This window comes from Protopterus annectens, chromosome 7.part0 (genome assembly GCF_019279795.1).
Source record: "Protopterus annectens isolate FY-2018-M chromosome 7.part0, PAN1.0, whole genome shotgun sequence".
NCBI classification, from domain to species: Eukaryota; Metazoa; Chordata; order Ceratodontiformes; family Protopteridae; genus Protopterus; species Protopterus annectens.
The window spans coordinates 1,082,075,671-1,082,096,928 of NC_056739.1; the positions used below are offsets into that span (position 1 = coordinate 1,082,075,671).

The window sequence follows — 21,258 nt, forward strand, 5'->3', positions numbered from 1 at the left end:
CTAACAAACTATATACTTCCACCCTGCATGCATCACTTATACAGTACGCAGATAACTCCACCCTAATCTGCTCAGTCCCATCCATAACCACTCTTCAAAAGCTCACCCAAGAATCCTTCTGCTCCATGGAACAATGGATTACTGATATCCGACTCATTCTAAACCTCAGCAAGACCAAATTACTCCTTTTTATCCCCAATAAATCCAAATCCACACCTCCTGCCTTCACTATCACCTCCAAAAACGGGACCACAATCTCCCTCTCCCCTCACACTAAACTGCTCAGGGTTGAAATAGATTATATAAACTTTAATGTCCATATCTCACAAACCATCACAAAGGTACAAAAGAAACTAGGAACCCTATACAAACAGTTCCTATCGGACCAAGCTAGAATCTCCTTAGCCCAAAGCCACCTCTTATCTACCCTAATGTATGCATCAACATTCCTAGTTCAGATCAGGAAAACAGACCTACACAAACTAGTCATGTTACAATACAATTGCAAAATTCGCTAACAACTCCACTTTAATAAAGTCAATCACTGTCTTGCCCTGAAGCAACTACAGTGGTTAGAACACCCTCAGCTAATTAGCTGTCACCAATTAGTCCTCACCTTCAACATAATAAGGAACCCTCAGAAAACCCCAACCCTAAACCAACTTCTAAACCAATATTCTGCAAATCGCCCTCTACGCTCATCCAACAAAACCCTGCTCTGCATAACCAAAGCCAATAACACTGCAGGGAAAAGTCTGTTCTCCCACGCCATTGCTAGGGAATGGAATAACCTCCCTCAAAGCATCTCCTCTGCATCATCCATCTCACTTTTAAAGAAATCACTAAAGTCACACCTCTTGCAATCATGGCTCTGTCCCTGTATCACATAAAATCTTTTCTGCTCTCCTCCTAACTTGCCACACCTCATCCCCTCTGCTTACCTCAGCTATTTATGTACTCCCTGTCAGGAACTACTATCCTGCAAACTATTTCTCATGCTATGACATATCTCCCGAATAGCATTATTTTCCAGATTCCATTCCTTCATTTTTATGCTTTGTACTACCAATAGGGAATTCAAAGTTTTGCTATCTATATACCAAGCTTGCTCAACTCAAACTAAGGTACGAAAAATCTCCTAGACTGTATATATGCCACTGTATAGAAATTTTCTGTCATTTGTGGATTGTGTTGTCATATAAAGACATGGAGCTCTGATTGTATATATGCCTCTGTACAGAAGACATGGAGCTCTGATTGTATATATGCCTCTGTACAGAAATTTTTTTGTCATTTGTTGTATTTGTACCATAATGTTATGGAGCTTTTTTCCCCGGGCCTCCGCTGTAAATGGACCTTGTTCCAGTCGGACTTTCCCGGTAAACAAAAGTAAAATAAAATTAAAAGTTCCAAAGCAACTAAATATAATTGGCACATATATTCCCTCTGGTGGTAGTGACAGTCATACCTTAGAAGCAATTCTTCACTGGTCTACTCACAGTCTTCCCCATGAGACACTTTTACTAGGAGATGTTAACGTTGACATCCACATGTATCCCCCTCCTCCCTACCACTCACATTAACCTACATGGTTTTATTCAACTAACCCAGTCCACAACCAGAATTGATAAATCCTACAAAAAGAATCTGTACTAGACTGGATTCTCACCAATCAGCCTATTCAGCCCTACAAATCTGGGACACTACCTGACTGTCTCGGCGACCACCAACCTACTTTTGTTCTAAGGCACCACTTAAAACCCACAAAAGACTCTACCCTACAGCAAATATGCTGTACAACAAACTTCAAAGTCCAGGACTTCATTACTGCTTTAAATCACTGTAACTGTTTACCCCTCTTAAACTTTTCTGTAGACAAAGCAGTGGATTACTTTAGCTCTTCTTTCCTAAACATACTCAGCCAGCTTGCCCCTTACTAGAACTATAAAAACAAAGTCCAGTTATGCTCCCTGGCTAACCAAAACTACCCGGCAACTTCTAAAACAGAGAGACAAGGCTTGGAGAAACTTGGCAACAAAATAAAACTAGTCTAAATAGGCAAAAATTTCAGGAGCTAAGAAATGAATTTAAAAAACAAATAATTGAGAAACAAAACCACTATTCTGATTTACAAACCAAGCACAAATCTAATCCAAAAAAATGTTGGACTGCCATAAGTAAAATACTTCAGCCTGGGAAAACTTCCATCCCTCCTCCTAATATTGTCAACTCCACTACTAACATCGCAACACAATTTAATGAGTACTTTACTAACACCATTCAAAAACTGATTAATACCACATCTCTTTCAACTCAAGCTTACTCCCAAACACCAGCCCTTGAACAAAATGATTCTCTCTACATCCAGTCCCAACTAATACTATTTATAAACATCTAACAAAACTAAACCCACTGCTCTTGCAGCTGATAGACTCCCAAGTGAATACCTTAAGATTGCTGCCAAAGCAATCTCTTATCCTGTATCTATAAAGTAACAGGCCCATAGTCGAACAACATATACCACCCTTCTAGAAAAATTTCTTATGTAATACCAATTCACAAAGGTGGCAACTCAACTGACTTAACTAGCTAAGGTCCATTCTGTCTCCCCTGTCTAAAATCCTTGAGAATTGTGTTCACTCAGAAACACTAAACTACTTACTAACTAATCTCTTATCTGAAGTACAACATAAGTTCTGTCCAAATCACAGTAGCACTACCGTCCTTAGTTTCTTCAACACGATAAATCAGCAGTGAAATAAAAATAATCTTGTCTCTTCCATATTCTTAGTTATCCAAAGCCTTTGACACAGTTTCCTATTCCAAATTACTAATTGCACTATCAGATCTGAAATTGCACTGCTCAGTACTGTCTTGGTTCAAAGATGATCTCTCAAACCATCAGCAAGCTGTAAAATGGGAAAACACCCTTTCTCCCCATGAACTTAGTTGTCCCTCAGGGATCTATACTTGGACCCCTGCTCTTCTCTGTATTCACTAACAACCTACACAAAGCTACCCTCCATGCCAAACTGATCAGTATGCTCTGCTCCAACACTCGAACAATTAGAACAAATCACCCAAAAGTCATTTTTAGAAAAAGAAAAAAATGGCTTTCCAACTCGCAACTGATACTTAACCCTAAAAAAACTCAACTAATGTTCCATCCCTCTAAGGCTGCTGACTCAATTCTTTCTTTTAAAATTATATCCTTTGACAGTACCCACATCACAGGAGTTAATCATAGACCACAATATGAAATTTGATGAACATATAGCATAAACTATCACAAAGGTTCATGAAACGCTAGGTACTCTCTATAGATCTAAAAAGTAGTCACCATTGCAAGAACCTACCTTCTCACCACTCTTTTGTATGCCTCCACTGCCCTAAACAACCTAAATAAAGGAGACCAAAATAAACCATCTGCTACAACAAAATAACAAAATTTGTTTAGCGTGTGGCCTGTCTTATGCAGTGATGATCAAAAAGTATGATGAAAGCAGCAAGCTGATCCAGGAAACCTGTAATATTTTTCAGCCCTCCTTTTCCAAATTGCACAACGGATTTTCTGTCTTCTCATCCAGTTTCAGCGAAAAAACAGAATAAAAGAATAAACAGTCTCAACAGAATTCAGGTAAACAGACATTTAAGAAGTGGCAAAGAGGTACCAAAATGAAGTCTCAAACCTCCCAAAGCCAAGGATCCTCGCAACAAGTCTGAATGACTGTTCAAGAGACCTTTTGGACCCCCTGCCACCCTGGCCCTGTTTCTCTTCCAAAAAGCCTGGATGTCCATTTTTCTCTTTGGTAACAGATTGTTTCAGACAAATGGGTTCTGAAAATCATTTATCAAGGTTACAAATGGCAGTGGGAGGAAATTCTTCCTTTCCTGGGATCATTCCTCATCCTGCAGATCTGACAGTTTAATTTCCTCCTGTTCTTCATTGCACGCTGTCTCAGAGTAATAAAAGTACTTCCTCTTTCCCAGGTGGGAAGGGGTTTTGTACAAGAATGTTTCTAGTTCCAAAGCAAAGAAAATGCTTGGAGACCAAATCTGGGTCTTTCTTTCCTAAACTTATTTGTAATACCCTCCAAATTCAAAATGATGTCACTTCAGAACCTGTTGCCTCCAGTTCCTCTTTCAAGTTTCCTGGTTAACACTAGACTTAAAAGATGCTTATCCCATTACCATTCATCCACACTTCGTGTTTCTTAAAGTTTGGTCTATCTGGATCACATTATCAGTTCTCTGCCTTACCCTTTGGACTGTCCATCCACTGCAGCAAGAGTGTTGCAAAGTGTCTAGCTCAAATTATAGCTCATTGCAAGCTATAGGGTACCCACATTTTTTTTTGTGTTTATACAGCTTTCTTATCTTTGCAGAACCTTTTTCAAAGTATCAGGAATCTCTCTCTTGGGTGTGAGATCTCTTGCACAAGCTGAGATTCCAAGAGAAATTTTCAAAAGTTTTTCTGGACTCCCTTACATTGGATTGTGTTCCTGGGATGTCAACTGGACACAGTTCAAAGAGGTTTTCTTTCACAGGGAAAAGTAGATCTTTAGATCTATTTCTAAGTTTTTCCACTTCAGTCACTGTGAGGGAATACCTCAGGAGTTTGGGTCTCATGGCATCTGTGATTTTTCATGATGTCCCTGGTAAGACCTCACATTAGAAAGCTATAGTGGTAGTTGAAATCTCTTTGGCCGAAGCATCAACCCCCTTTATCTTTTCAGATCCCAGTACTATGGTATGTCAGAAGAGAAATCACTTGGTGGAGACAACACATGTTCATAAATCAAGGTCTTCTCTTCTCCCTCCCTGCTCCAATGCAATCCATCATGGCATATACTTCAGACTTTGCTCAAAGAGCAGTTTCAGGAGAGGTAAAAGTCCAGGGGATGTGAGACACCAAGGACAGACACAAGCAAGTAAATATCAAAGAAATGCTTTACCTGATCAAGGCATTCAGTACTCTGAACCATTTTTGGTCCCCGGGAACTCTTCCAAATAGTACAGAGAACACCACAGTAATGTGGTACATCAACAGGCAAGGGGACGCCAGGTTGTACCCCTTATGCAGACTATCCATGTTAGCTTGGGGGTATAGCTTTACAACACAGTCTCACGCTCAATGCATCCTACATTCTGTCTGAGCAAAATTGTGTAACAAACAAACTGAGCAGGACCAGATCAGACCCCATGAATGAAAACTAGATCTGGGGGTCTTCCAAGGTTTAATCCATCTGTGGGGAATTTCTCAAGTAGATCTCTTTGCCTGTTCTCTGAACAGTCAGTTTGGAAAATTCTGTTCCAGAACTCTGTGCGAAAAGGCCTGAAAGATGCCTTTTCTTTTCTTTGGACAGGAATGTATAACTTTCCCACCCTTTCCACTAATATCCAGGGTACTCCTGAAGATTCAGAATCACCTGAGATCATTGTGGTTGATGACAGTCTGGCCTAGGCAACCGTGGTTCTCCCTTTTGGAAATGGCCTGGTGCAATTACCACAAGCTTCCTCACAGAATGGATCTACTTACACAAGAACAGTGGTGTTTGATGCACCCTGATAACGGTCATCTTCAACTGACTGCCTGGATTATAGGTTCTTAATTCCTTTTAGCCACCTGTTTTCTGAGGGAGTGCAGCAGGTACTAATGGAGGCAAGAAAGTCTGCTAGAAAGTCATATATTATAAAATGAAAAAGGTTTTGTAGTTGGTGCCAGCAACGTAAGCAGCACCCAGTCAGGGCTAGTTTTTCTCAGGTTTTATAATTGTGTGAATTACTATCCTGTGGACTTTTTTATTCCTCTGCCAAGGTTCATGTATGTGCCATTTCAGCATGCCTGCCCATGGACCTCTTCTTTCAAGGCAGTCACTTGTCAAAATGTTCTAGAAAGGGGTTTTGCTAACAGGTGGCCCCTCCTTGGAATCTTAACTTTGTGTTTACAGAAAGTAACAGTTGCAACATTGGAACTAGCTAATCTGGCTGACTTGAGGTTCTTAACATGGAAAACAGTTTTATTGATTGCTCTGCCTTCTACAAGAAGGGTATCTGAGATGCAAGCTCTTATGATGAGTCAGTCCTACCTCACTTTCCACAAGGACAGTGTTTCTTTGAGGACAATTATTCATTTCCTTTGAAGGCAAGAAGGGACAACTGGTGTCAAAACGACCATTTCCAAATGGTTGCCTAAGGCTATTGCCTTTTGTTATATTCACCATGATAAAATCTATTCCAGGTAGGGTCAAGGCCCAATCTATAAAGACCTTGGATTCTTTTATGACCTTTTGGAAAGGGTTAGAGTCTAGAAGCATAACAGAAGCTGATCCATGTACTCTGTACATACTTCTACAAAACATTATTAGATGGATTTATTCTCTAGGTCAAGATTATGCTTTGCAACGACTATTCTCCAGGGGCTCCTGACCTTTCTTCCACCTCCCAAATGTTGTTAGCTATGGTAATCTACCCATATAGCTAAGGCTTACTGCATCAGCGAGTAATATAATGAACATAGTATAGTTGTGTAAGCTGAACTTACAGTAACAGTCGATGTTCAAATGATCACTGCTTCAGTAGTTGCTCCCTCCATCCCCCTTGTTTTTGTGGTGTTTTTTTATGCCAGGGTGTGGACATTTATTTTTTTTATTGTCCCTAGCCTTGTGTTTTCAGGGATCAGCCTCCCTCTCTCTGTTGGCTGGAAAGCTCTAAAGGGCTTCTCACCCAGACTTGTCTTTTGTTAAGCTCAGCTAAAGCCTCTTGGCAGTTTGGGTGCATTGAAGGTGCCCTAAAGCTTTGGAAGCTGGCCATGTGTTATATCCTTGGCAGGTTATAACCTATGTAGCTAAGGCTACTATAGCAGTGATCATTTGCACACCTACTGTTATGATAAGTTTAACTTGCACACTTATACTGTCCATTTGATAAACATTTGACAACTTTTCATGCAACATTAGAGGATGCTTTTTGAGGGGACCCATATGGTGGAGTTTTTCCTGTCCTGTCTACCAGTTAGCACTTGGCATCATCTTGCAAAACTACTCAGGCTTGAAAATGGATGCAATCATTTGACGTTGTGCAACAATATCTCATTTTGTATAAAAATGTTGATACTCCGTGTATTTCTGTCTTTGCTGTTGATTGTAAAAAAAAGTTCTCTGCATTTTCATGCCTATTGTATATTCTCTATCTCTGTTGCTGAATCTAAAAAGGACATAAGATTAATGAGAGTGTACTTGTCTGCTTCTATTGGGTGGGCTGGAGTTTCATCTGAGAATTTGCTTGGATGTCACACTTAACATGAGAGACATTCTTTGTTGATTTGCATACCTCAGGAATCTGAACTCATGACACTTGGGATATGGAGGTCCAGGCATCCTCCGGAGTCAAGGGAATTGAGCTAAAGCAGCCAGTCATTCTGTTTGCTTTCTGTATGACCTTCTTTAACTTTGATCATAGATGCCTTTTGTATTCATCTGGGGAATCCATCTTGTGAAAGTTCAGTTCCAAAAATTGTGCATGGAATCAGAATATGCATTCTATATAAATGTTAGAGCTGTGAGTAGTTTTTAACTCTTCATCCCTCTCCTTCTTAAATGGAGGAGTCATCTTGCTCCAAGCAGCATTTTATTAATGTTTTATATAAAAAAATGTGGAGATGCTCATTTCGGTCTCCTGCATCAGTAGACCGTAGCCCTTTGGGGTGCATAATGATACTTTATTAATATCTGGGTGTACAGGATTCATTGGTGGGTTTCATGAACAGTTACAGTTTAGACACAAGTATGAAATGTTCTATCTGCTTCTAGATGAGGTCTTTGTTGGGCAGAAAGCCTGAGTTACATTTTTTCTGGGGTTATCAGAGCAGAACTACCCAGGATTTGCTAAATTCAAGAAGTGAGGCAATTCATTAGATGCCTGGTCTCATTTAGAGAGGAACTATTTACCGTGGTAACAGAAATTTAGAATTAATGTTTTAAACTGCCAGTTTATTTCCTTGGTAGATTTAATTGGCTTAATTTTGCATGGCACATTAACTTTGTGAACCTGAAATTCCTGTTCAGTGTCTTACTAAAATTTTCTTTGACTGGGGGCATTAGTTTGCCATTTCACATTATTGGCATATCTGTAAGGGAAGGCTCCTTTCAACTCCTTAGATATCAGAAGACTTCTTGGACACTGCCTCTCATACTACTCTTTGCAATGCACTGGCCAAGAATGTCCTTCACCCTAAGCTAGAACGCTGTCTTCCTGTACTACCTTTAAGAAGCAGTTTCAGGTAGCCAGACTGTATTATGATACATGTAAACTGATTAAGCCTAATATAAACCTGCTAGTTTATTAGAAATGTATAACAGATGTGTAAGATTATACTTTGTAAAAACTTAATAACTATATGAATTTTCTAAACCTTTGCATCTTTGTAAACCTAACAGTCTTTCATATTTGAAGTATGCCACTTAAGTTTATTTGCACTGTATATTACCTGTGAACATGGATTGTTGCCGAAAAGGGTCTCTGGACCAGTCCACCTACATGGTTAGCAAATAGTAAGTAAGTAAATACATTTGCATTAAAGTAGCTCTCTGTGTTTTTTGGTTATAGTTGTTATGGCAAGTGCATAGCCAAGCAGGCTGTGTTGTTAATTACCTAATTGCATCATTTGTTCTGAACTCACCTGACTGTTCTCATCAGGTCTGATTACTGCCAGGTGGGTTGGAGTTTTAGCTGCTTTTTTCAAAGGTGTCACCAAGGACGTCTGTGCTACAGTTATCCAAACCACTTCCCTTTACCATGCAGATGTAACTGTCATTCCCTGCATTCACTGAACGGCTGCAGCTGACTTTATCAGGATGGTCATGCTTATCTTGTTTGCATGATTCCAACACTTTAGTTTAATGGATAGAATCCTTGACAAGTTTAATGGTTAGAATCCTTGACAAGTAAGAGTTTGTTAGTGATGGCTGTTAACATAGGCACCTGTTGTAACTGTTTATCGTCATGAACATGATGTCAGGTGTTCTGTCCCACTGTTCTTCAGAGTCTTCATTATTAGAAGATGTGTTTTGCGCTTGTGGGTGTAACATATAAATAAATATATATATATATATATATATATATATATCTTAATTATATATAATATATACGTGTGGCGATATATAATGTGTGTGCGTGTGCATGTAATGTAGTCTGACTTTCATTTGTTTCGACCTTGTATTGTCTTCGGACCTCAGTGGTTGGAAATAACTGAGGAGAAAACTGGGCAAGGCTTCTTTAGGGTTGTTCTGTCATCATTAGTAAAAGGGTTGGTCGTGGAAGGCTGGTATAGGTTGACTAGTTTTAGAACTCATTGGAAATGTTTTTACTGCTGGAAGGATATTCAGAAAAATAGTTGTGTAATTCTAGTCTTGTTTAAATTTCTTATCTTTACCTTCGCTTTCATTCCTTGTTTTTGCTTAGTGCGTGGCCTTTCCATTTCTTGGTAAACTTGTCTCTTAACTTTTCCTTATATATGTGCTTACTTTTTCTTTTTTTAATGAGATCATCTTTGTCTGCATCCATTTTGTTAATACCTTTTATCAGATGTACAGTGCTGCTTACTTTAGTCAGGGCTTAAATTCTTGAATGCTATCCACCTGTAAAGTGTTACTGTCCTCACCTTGGTTTAACACATTGGCAATAATGAATGCAAACTGCTGTTTTGAGATGTATGTTATGTAACTGTATTTGTCAAGTTTGTGGAATGGACTATAATTAAATGTCAGCATCTGTTATTTTGTGATTTTTCTGCACAGTTTAATGGCGCATTTCTCATTGGGCCTTTTCTGTAAATGGGGCTTTCCCTCTAATGACTAAATTGGTTAATACAGTGTAATAAATTAAATAATAAGGACCTGCTGGCATAAAGGCTGTCAAAGATCTTGATATTGCAGTAGGCAGAAAAGCACTAATTTTTACATTAGTGCCTGTCATAACATCAAATATGAAATCATTGCTTTCCAAAGGCTTTTTACAAACCTGCCTGTCATTTCTCACCAATGGTCTGTATGATTCCTCCACCTTTCTTTATGTCCAGTTTCAGGTTGTGTAAAGTCAGTGTTTGCTTAGCTTTTCCCTGTAGTTCTCATTGATTTCACAATGTATCCTTTGTCTTTCATAATTCTGGTCCTTTATATGGAAACAAAATGAGAGAGCGCTTTTGTCACTGACTGTGATGCTTTGCTGGCAGAAAATTTGACCCTTTGTGCATTTAGAAAAAAGTGTACTGGTATATTGCCATTTGGTGTTGGGAAGAATTATTTGAAATAATTGCCTGATGAATTGAGTGGTTTCAAAAATCTAATGTTATGGCAGGTTTTTGCATAACTATTTCTTTAAACTTTAAGTGGTCACAAATGTAATTGTCATCTGCATTTGTAGTGGTCTGTGAAGTCTGTGTTTACAGCTGTCCATATTTAAATATGGTAAAATGATTTAACTTTGTTAGGAGCTCTGATTTTAAGGTTAAGTTCAGAATTTCTGATATTTTTCTGTAGTGTAAAAATATTTATTTGAGTTTAGATGTTTGTAATATGAAATGATTAATTCTGCATCTCATTTGTATTGTCTTTTTAGGTCTAAAGTTGATCAGATTCAAGAGATAGTTACAGGAAATCCAACTGTTATTAAAATGGTGGTAAGTTTCAACCGTGGTGCCCGGGGGCAGAATGCACTAAGGCAGATCCTGGCTCCTGTGGTAAAAGAGATTATGGATGACAAGACTTTGAATATTAAGACAGACCCAGTGGATATTTACAAAGCATGGGTTAATCAGATGGAATCACAGACTGGTGAGGCGAGGTAATTTGACACTTCAACCTTCTATAAAATATTAGCTTTGATAGTATATTGGCTTGATTAAATGTGACAATTTCAGTGATCAAATAACCACTTCACATTCTTACTTCCTAGCCTTGATGTCCATGTTTGCCTTTTTTTTTCTAACACCAAAACCATACCATTTTTGTCCAGCTTTCATCATTGTTGATGAGTCATTCAGTAATTGTAAACTTAATTTCTACCATGCTGATAATCAGTTTATGTATACCGGTGTGTAGTCAGTCTTCAAAAAGTAGATGCTTCAATCGCACATTAAAGCAGAAGAATTTTTGCATCTGTGTGCTGCATTTGGTGGTGATGCAGGTTATTCTCTCTCCTCATTTGTGTAAACTGAATAATTACACTTGGTAAGGAGATGAGGTGCATAGCAAAGGGAAAGGTGGTGAAGGATAAGGCATATGAAGAGTTGTATGAAAGGTTGGTCACTAAGGAAGGCGATAAGGCCCTGTACCGATTGGCTAGACAGAGGGACCAAGCTAGGAAAGATGTGCAGCAGGTAAAGATGATAAAGAATAATGAGGGAAACATGCTTACAAACGAGGAGAGTGTGTTGAGCAGATGGAAAGAGTACTTTGAGGGGTTGATGAATGAAGAGAATGAGAGGGAGAGAAGGTTGGTTGATGTGGGGATAGTGAATCATGAAGAGCAATGGATTAGCAAGGAAGAAGTAAGGATAGCTATGAAGAGCAATGGATTAGCAAGGAAGAAGTAAGGATAGCTATGAAGATGAAGAATGGAAAGGCTGTTGGTCCAGATGACATACCTGTGGAAGCATGGAGGTGTTTAGGAGAAATGGCAGTGGAGTTTTTAACCAGATTGTTTGACATTTTGGAAAGTGAGAGGTTGCATGAGGAATGGAGAAAGTGTTTTGGTACCGATTTTTAAGAATAACTGTGATGTGGAGAGCTGTAGTAACTACAGAAGGAATTAAATTAATCAGTCACAGCATGAAGTTATGGGAAAGAGTAGTGGAAGCTAGGTTAAGTAGGGACGTGATGATTAGTGATCAGCAGTATGGTTTCATACTGGGAAAGAGCACTACAGATGCAATGTTTGCTCGGAGAGTTAAGTCATCTCTGGTATCCAGGACCTCTGCAAATTTACACAGACAACACCACAGTGACATGATACATAAGCAAGGGGGTAACAGATCTTACCCTGTTTGCAGTTTTGCGTAGGTAGTCTGGGAGGAAGCAGCTCAGCTCAGTTAGACTCTTCTGGTTTGTACATTCTGTCAGAGTAAAACCTGACAACTGACAGGTTTTGCAAGACTAGGACAGATCCCAGAAATGGAAATTTCATCCTGGGGTCTTACAAGAATTGGTCAAACTGTGGTGAACACATGAAGTAAATCTGTCCACCTCCTGTCAGAACAGCCAAGTAAAGAAATTCTGCTACAGGACTCCTTGCAAACAGTCTGGAAGATAAATGCTTTATTTCTGTGGACAGGGATGTTTCCTGTATGCTTTTCCATCATTTCCACTGATAAGTCTACATTCTTCTAAAGATCCAGGACTCCCCAGAATTGTTTTGCTGACTCCCTTTTGGCCCAGGCAACAAGTTTTCTTTTTTTTAATCTGTCAAGGGCAGTTACCACAAATTTCTTCACAGAATGTATGTGCTTACACGAGAGGTGTTGTTTGATACATGCCAGCATAAAAACTTTACAACTGATTGCCTGGATGATAGAATTTTGGTACTTTTTATGCACTTTTTTTTTTCTGACGACATGCAGCAGGTTCTAACGGAGGTGAAAAAATGCTACTACATATAGGCAAGCAGAAAAGATTTTCTAGTTGGTGCCAATCCAAGAACATGGACCTTCTCCAGGCTCAATTGCCTCTGGTTCTTGATTATTTATGTGAGTTACTGTCCTGTGACCTTTCCTGTTCCTGTAAAGTGCATTTGTTCAGCTGTGGCCAGACTTTTTCCTTCGATCACACATTGATGTGTCTCGGTCTTTCTGATGTAGCTTCTGTTTGAGTGGTTAAGACTTGCTTGCCCTTTGATCCCTCTTTGCCAGCAGTACTCAAGTTACATTATTTTTGCATTGGGTGTTGCATATGCATCCACCAAGGAAACAAGTAGCTCCTCCTTAGGATCTTAACTTTGTGCTTGAAAAGTTTACTCCATTTGAAACAGCACATCAAGCTGAAGTGAGGTTCTTAATATGGAAGACTGTTTTACTCATCACTCTGCCTTGTGCTAGGAGAGAATCGGAGTTACAAGCACTAATGGCAAGTCAACAGTACCTCATTTTTATGAAGACTGGGTTGTTCATCGTGCATACAGCTGCAGTAATCACAGATGGGTTTTCTGCCGTCAGGCGGTCCCTCGGTCGGCCGAATTCCAAAGTCTAGGTCCAGCGTCGGTTGCTGTCGCTCTCTTTCCTGACGTCAATGAGGCAGGGGTATATAAGACACAGCCGACGCCATTTTTTTCTGTATTTTTTGCCGCGCGGTGCCCGAAGCAGAAGCAGTTCGCAAGTGCCGGTCAGCCAGCTCCTGAATTTACTAAAAATTGGAAACCGAAGTCTTCATTAAAGCTAAGTACCCCGTTGGGGAAACTTTTCTTGCCTCAGACCGATGTCAGATCCACACGAATGGAAGTTGCATCCTCAAGTGTTTACAAAGATAATCCAAGCGTGGGGGAGGCCAGACATAGATCTCTTCGCCTCCCACAGGAATCACCAATTGGAGAAGTTTTGTTCAAGGACCTTTCATCCAAAGGCCTGGAGAGTGGACGCCCTTTCATTCAGTTGGACAGCATGGACAGTTTACGCTTTCCCACCTCTGCCTCTTCTGCCCAAGGTGCTCTTGAAAGCAAGAGCAGACAGACCAAAGATGATACTGATTGCTCCAGACTGGCCAAGACAACACTGATACCCACTACTGAGGAGCCTAACACATACTCCTCCCTGGCTCCTACCTCTAATGCCTCTTCTGCTGACTCAGCACAGCTACAAAACTCTTCACAGTCAGCTGAAAACACTCAATCTCGCTGCATGGAAAATTCCTTAACACTACAACAAACTCTACTCCCCAAAGAGGTGCAGGATGTCATTTTGGAGGCCAGAAGGCCATCTACTAGAAAGGCTTACTCCGCAAAATGGAAACTGTTTTGCTCTTGGAATGAGAAAAAAGGCCAGGACCCTAGAAAACTGAATTTGCCTCGGGTATTACAGTATCTAGCTGAGCTGCTGAACAGTGGACTTTCATTTTCCTCCATAAAAATCCATGCCTCAGCCATTTCTGCAGAATTCAACACGGATCCACCCGTATTCTCTCACCCACTCTTAAGACAGTTCCTCAGAGGGGCTAAGAATATAAGACCACCAAGGAAACAACCAGTGCCAGCCTGGGATCTTAATTACAGTCTAGAAAAATTAACATTGCCTCCCTTTGAACCAGTTGCCTCAACAGATTTGCAATATTTGTCCTGGAAAACAGCTTTCCTTCTGGCCATTACCTCAGCTTGTAGGGTTTCGGAACTACAAGCCCTCATGGCTGTGTAGCCCTTTCTCATCTTCCATCAGGACAGGGTTTCCCTTCGAACCAACCCGTCATTTATGCCTAAAGTAGTATCCAGGGTAGCTTTAAATCAAGCCATACACTTACCTACCTTTTACCCCAATCCTCAAAACAAAGGGGAAAGGCTGCTACACTCCTTAGACATCCCTAGACAGCTACGTTATTATTTGGACAGAACAAAGCCTTTCAGGAAATCAGAACAACTTTTTGTGTCCTATGCTGTAGGAGCTCAAGGGAAGCCAGTTGCCAAACAGACAATTTCAAAATGGACAGGCCACTGCTTACGGTTTTGTTACTCCTATCATGGAAAATCTGTCCCTACAGGCATCAGATCCCACTCCACCAGGGCCACAGCTACCTCTACAGCCTTCTTCAGAGAAGTTCCTACCAAAGATATTTTGGAGGCAGCCACTTGGAGTTCTGTGCATACCTTCACAAAACACTACCACCTGCCTTTATATTCCAAAACTAGAGCAGGCTTTGCCACTGCTGTGTTGCAGGGCATTCTGGCTCATCCCAGTTCCACCTAGTGCCTACCACCCTGTGCGTAGCTTTGGGATTCTACCCATCTGTGATTACTGCAGCTGTATGCACGATGAACATAGTACAGTTTTGTACCTACCATAAATGTAGATGTTCGAGTGCTAATACAGCTGCAGTACAGTTTTCCCTCCCTCCTTCCCCTCTTGGTAAAGGCCTAGGGCCTAACCCCTCTTCATACAACCTGATTGGGTTATCCTTCTATGGTATATTTGCTTGCAACTACTGATTTTTGATTATACTGCATTGCATGTATATAAATATAATTTGTGTATTGCCTTCCTACTGGGGGCACCTGACATCTGGGGCAAGAAAGACTGAAGAAAATGGCGTCGGCTGTGTCTTATATACCCCTGCCTCATTGACGTCAGGAAAGAGAGCGACAGCAACCGACGCCGGACCTAGACTTTGGAATTCGGCCGACCGAGGGACCGCCTGACGGCAGAAAACCCATCTGTGATTACTGCAGCTGTATCAGCACTCGAACATCTACATTTATGGTAGGTACAAAACTGTACTTTTCTTTGGGAACTAATACTGTTATGCCTAGAGTGGTCCCAGAGTTTATTGTAAGTCAGGCTGTTAATCTGTGTCTTCCTCCCTGAACCCAAGAACAAAGGAGAGAAGATTCTTCACACTCTGGATGTCCATAGGCATCTCCGATACTACCAAGAAAAAATTCAAGCCTTCTGGAAAAGCTGGTCTGCTCATCTGCTCTGCTTCTTATGAAGGTAAGAGGAAGAGGCAACCAATGTCAAAGAAGACGTTATCTCAGGATCTGATGTAATTTTCATTCATTCTTCAACACGTGGATTTTGGATCCAACCTTTTATCTGACTTTGCTGCTTTTCTCTAGATTCTTGGATCTGACTCTCTGGAACTGCTCCATTTACCCATAATGTCCCTAACCACTGCATTAACTCAGATCTCCTTTGCAGCTCTAACAATTTGGTTGGGTTTGCCTTCTCTTGAGCTAAGGGAGATTATTTCTTTCAAGTTTGTGAGTAGTAATTTAAAATTTAAATTTTCTTCACTTTTACATAACTTTTCAATAACCCTTCCTGTCTTTACCACTTACTGTTCATTTTTTATTATTTCTTTACTCGTTGGGGAATTTGTATTACCATTGTTGGTATAAATTTTCTCTATCCTGTACCTTACTCATCAAGTTATTCACTTCATCATTATTGGTACAGCTACCTTTTCTATCTCCTTTTGTATTCCTTTATAAATATATATATGGGTCTACTTTGTTTTGTTGAATCTCCTTTCACTGAATTTCATTTCACCCCGACCACTTCACTGAAAACTCAAATTACTGAAAACTCATTTCACTGAACTGCAGTTAGTATATATGGCACTGTGTAGAATACTGTAACGTAAGTAAAAGGTATATGCCCTTTTCCCCACTGTAGTGCGATCCTGGAGTTAGTATATAAAGTTAGGGGGGTGTGGGTGGGCACAGCCCCCCCCCCCAAATTGAGTGTGTGGAGGGCATAACCCCCCACTTAGTTTGAGTACATATTGTCTTTTGGAGAGAGTTAGTCATTGGTGTTGTAACTATGCATGCCTATTGTTTAAAATGTATTGTTTTTAAGTTTTTGGTAAAATACATTAGAAAACAAGGTGGGGTGCTATGCCCCCCACACCCCCTAACTATATATACTAACTCCAGGATCGCACTACAGTGGGGAAAAGGGCATATACCTTTTACTTGCCTTAAAGTACTCTACACAGTGCCATATATACTATGTTGAGTTCAGTGAAATGAGTTTTCAACGATTTGTGTTTTCAGCGATGTAGTCGGGGTGAAATGAAATTCAGTGAAATGAGATTCAAGGAACAAAGTAGACCCATATATATATATATATATATATATATATATATATATATATATACACTTTACTATCTTGAAATATTGAAATCTCGAATTTCAGTATCTCAAGATGAAAGTGCTGAAAGTGCAGTTGAGTGAAACTGCACTTGATCGAATTCAGAATGTCGATTCCCCAGTTGTAATGGCATGCTACTTGGGATTTGCTGTGTTTGGAAGGTGCGGTGTGCTGTGGGATATGGTTTGCCTGCCTTTGTATGGATATATGTGGAGATTCAGGTAAGTGCTCTTTTTTTTAATAAAGGTTTTGGGTAGGGATTTGAGTGTATGTGAGTGTGTTGGGAAGTTTTAGGTGTAGGTTAGGGTAGGTAAGAGTGAGTGTGTGGAAGTGAATGAGAGTGGTGGTGTTTGTATGTATGTGATGTGTGCTTGTGCAAGTGGAATAATAGAGTATGCAGTGGTGGATTTAGTGTCTGTCTTTTTAGTGTGACCTCGGAGTTAGTATATATAAGTAGCGGGGGTGCAGGGAGGATTGCTCCCTGCTTATATGTAGGGTAGGGGTGAGTATTTGTGTTGTGTCTGTGTCTTGTTGGTTTGTTGTATTGTGGGGAGGAAGGTGTATGTATGTTTGTGTGGTGGAGGGTGTATTTAAGTCACAATTTTGAATTTCGTGCTTTTGGGGTTTCAATATAGTGATTGTTCGGCTTTATAGTCTCGACATACTGAAATTCAAAATTTCATATTTCGAGATTATAAAATGAATCTATATATATATATATATATATATATATGTATATATATATATATATATATGTATGTATATATAAATTCTTGATTGTTTACTGTTATGGCTGAAAAGCCTATTGGTTTTAAGTGCACTTTCTGTGGGCATAAGATTCCCAACTCTGATGCCGAGAAGGAGTATGTTTACTGTTTAGGCCCAACTCATTTAGGCTCTCCCTGGGCAGTTCATGGTGAGCTCAGTGCCAGAGCCATTAGTGACAGGCACAAATTAATTCATAAGGGCCTTCTGTCTGCTTCAGCACCTTTCTTCAGCTTTTACTTCAGGGGCTCATACCCCCACAAAAAAAGTTGAATTCTGTGGAGCCCAGTGAGCATAGGAAGCGCTCTTCTGCTTGGTCTCCCAGAACACCACTCTGATATCGGAGCCACCAGCAAAATGTCCCAAACATTCGGATCTGATTTCTGTAAATCTGATTCCTTCAGTCATTAAGTCTCCTCGACTCCAGAGTCCTTGTTTCTCTCTGGAGCCAGTTTCTCCAAGGCTGAGATCTCCATTTTTACAGGAGACCCCAAGAAAGTCATCTTGACCTCCATCCACGTCTTTGATCAGATCATCCTGAAGTCTTTCTGAAACAGATGTGGACAGGATGATGAGAGAATTTCTCAGAGCACAGATCCAGATGGGGGTTTTACCATGTCAGTCTCCCATCAGATCTGTGAGCCTTCACCCTTCTTCACATACCATCATTTCTCCTTCTCTGATCCGACACATATTGTTTCGGAGCCCTCCGATCCGAGAGCTCCAAGAGTCGAAACATCTGATCTGAAGATGCCGTCTTTGATTCTATTGCCTCCCTGACCTGTTCGGCATTGACTCCCTTGAGCAGGATGAGTCTTGGAGCTGAAGCATCAGACCCAGGGTGATGACTTTGACTCCAAGGCTTTCAGAACCATCGCTTCTCCTCAAAGCCTTGGTACTGGACAGCTCTGGTCCGATGCCCCTCTTGGAGTGTAGGACTGTAGGGGACCTAGGCTTAAATGATCCGAGAGCTTTTGCTCTGGTGAGGTTAACTTCAGTTTCTCCCAGTGCCTCTGCCTTAAAGGTGATGGTGAGGGCTTTCTCCTACCCAGGAGCTGTTTCACCTTTTGCTTCCTAAGATCCTATTGCTTTTCCTTCTTTGGATCCAGTCTCTGAGTCTCTTCATCCTACTCCACAAGAGCAGCCAGCCCATAAGAGCTTCCAGACAGTTCCATTTAGGGAGCTCCCTGCCTCTTCTGACACTTCTCTAGAGCACCCAATTGAAGAGGTACCCTGGAGGAATCTGTAACTGAAGATATCAATTTTGATGAAGGGGAAGGGTCCCCAAATCATCACCAGAAGACTTCTCCTTTGGAGACATTCTAGAAATCCATGCCTTCAAGGTGGTTGGTCATCCGAAACCCTTTCCCAGGAGGAATTGGTGTTTCCTAAAAGCCTTCAGGTCTGGCCAATCTATGACTTGGTTTACCCCCGGCGGATGAGCGCTTAGATCTTGTCTTCCGCAGGGTCTGGAAGGATCCGGATACCATAGAACTTATTCCTCTGCATCCAGACAAAATCCTTGGTACACCAAAAGATATGCAGTTTTGTATAAAAGAATCCCCATGAATGCCATCGTTGTTGAAGCAGCCACCAAAAAGGAGTTGGCTGAACAAAGCTCCTCTGTCCATCCCCCTAATAGAGGCTCTAAGGTTTTGGACAGATATGGGAAGCGTGTCTATGCTTCAGTGACCTTTGCCTTATGGTCGCTTAACTGTTTGGCACACTTTACTAGATTACAGAGGGACTTGATTAAGGAACTCTGTCTATCCCTGGGTCCATGTTAATGGAGGAAGAGAAGGCTTATTCTTTGCAACTGGCCACCCTACAGTCTATATTGAATGTGTCCATGAGGCTAATCTCTCATGCAGCTGAAGGTTCCTCACAGGGCTGCAGGTTCAGGCATACCCATTGGGTGAAATGCCTGAATGCAACTGTGTGATTTTTGCTGAGCCCTTTAAAGCATCATTCATCAATGCTGCTTTTGATGGCTCTTCCCTGTTTGGGCCCTACTGTTAGAGACGCTTCCTACAATGAGCAAGATGGAAAGACCTTGTCTGCTATGGGAATCTGTTTTTCTACTCTGTAGAGGTATTTTTCTAGGAATCAGTGTGGTGGTAAGATGTGGTTCTGGAAATCTTACGGACCTTTCAAGACTCGTGTGGAGAATTTTCTTCCAGAGGCAGAGGGGGAAATAACAATGGATGATGGCACCCACATGGCAGAGTGCGTGTGCAAAACCAAGGGTTCCAAGACTGTTTCTCAGGTAGACCTTTTCAGTGCTCCTGAAAGATTGCCTTGACTTTTCTCTGGAGGCAGTTTGGCGGTGCTTAATTTTGCACCCAGATGCCTGGACAGCCATCACAAAAGATTTGTGGGTGCAAAAGTTTATATCCAGAGAATATTTCATTCCCTTTTTACAAATTCTCTCACAAAAAAGAAATGATCTCCTAGATGTTCCACCCAATCAGTGGGAGTTAGCAGCTGTAGATGTTCAAAAGCTGCTAAATGAAAGGGTCATCCAAAAGGCCCCACCAGATAAGAGGATCCGGAATTTACTCAAGGTTCTTTTTAAGTGCCAAATAAATCATTGGACCTGAGATCTATTCTTGGGTCTTTGTTATCTAAATCAGTTTATAAAGAACTCTAGGGTAACTCTTCTGTCCATTATACCTCTTCTACAAAAGGATGACTGGATTTGCTCCATAGATCTTCAAGACTGTTTACTATCACATGTTCGACATGACATTGTTCGATTGTACAGATGTCTGAACCAAATGTTTGGAAATCTGTACACCGAACAGTGTAAATGTCGAACTGAGCATTTCATTGCAGTCGAATTTCAAAAATGTCGACTACACTGAAATGCTCCTACCCCCCCCCCAACATACTACAGCTGTTTTTTGCATGTGGGTGGCTGCAACCCCCCATACTTATATATACAAACTCTGAGATCGCACTACAGTGAGGGTAAGGGTGCATTTTCCCATCCCCACTATCGTGCAATTTTTGCACCTCAATGTTGGAGCTGACAACAGCGACCATTCGCTCTTGTCAGCTTTGGCATTCTGGTGATCGTCCTAACAGTTCCGCTATCTGGTTTTTGCACATAGTTCGTTCGGCTAAAAGAAGAATGAACATGTAATAGTACGTGTCTTGAAGGGTTTACTATTGCATCAAAATGAACAAACACACTTGAAGATACTTGTGCTTTCGGTTGGGAGCCAGTCATTATGAGAAGATGCTCTTTGTTCTTACCACAGCCCCCAAGGTGTTCACCAAATACATGGCAGTATAGTAGCAGCTTATTTCAGACTGCAGGGATGCAGAGTGTTTGCTAATCTGGTTGACGGTCTTCTCACCCCACCAACCAGGCATCTCCTAGAAAAAGCCATGGATTACTTACTCCAGTTATCTCAACTCTTGGGGATCACCGTCAGTCTTACCAAGTTCTATCTTCAACCAGTTCAAGTCTTGAAGTTTATAGGGGCTGGTCTAGATACAGTCAATCTTCTTGAGCTTTTACCACAAAGCAGGGTTCTTTCTTTGAGATTACATGTCAGACAGCTTAACACTCACCCCTCTCCTCTAGCAGAAATGGTTCTTCAAGCCTTCTGTTCGATGGCTGCAGTGATTACCTTAATAACTAC

At 40.9% G+C, this 21,258-nt stretch overlaps 1 protein-coding gene across 1 annotated transcript in view; it reads left to right on the forward strand.

Moving 5' to 3' along the window:
- The window catches only part of IQGAP1 (IQ motif containing GTPase activating protein 1), a 1,927,315-nt gene that overhangs the window by 1,357,631 nt on the left and 548,426 nt on the right, over window positions 1-21,258 (forward strand). Inside the window, exon 24 of the mRNA XM_044076373.1 lies at window positions 10,616-10,842. Coding sequence (XP_043932308.1) covers window positions 10,616-10,842 — 227 coding nt within the window. The remainder of the gene's footprint in view (window positions 1-10,615; window positions 10,843-21,258) is intronic.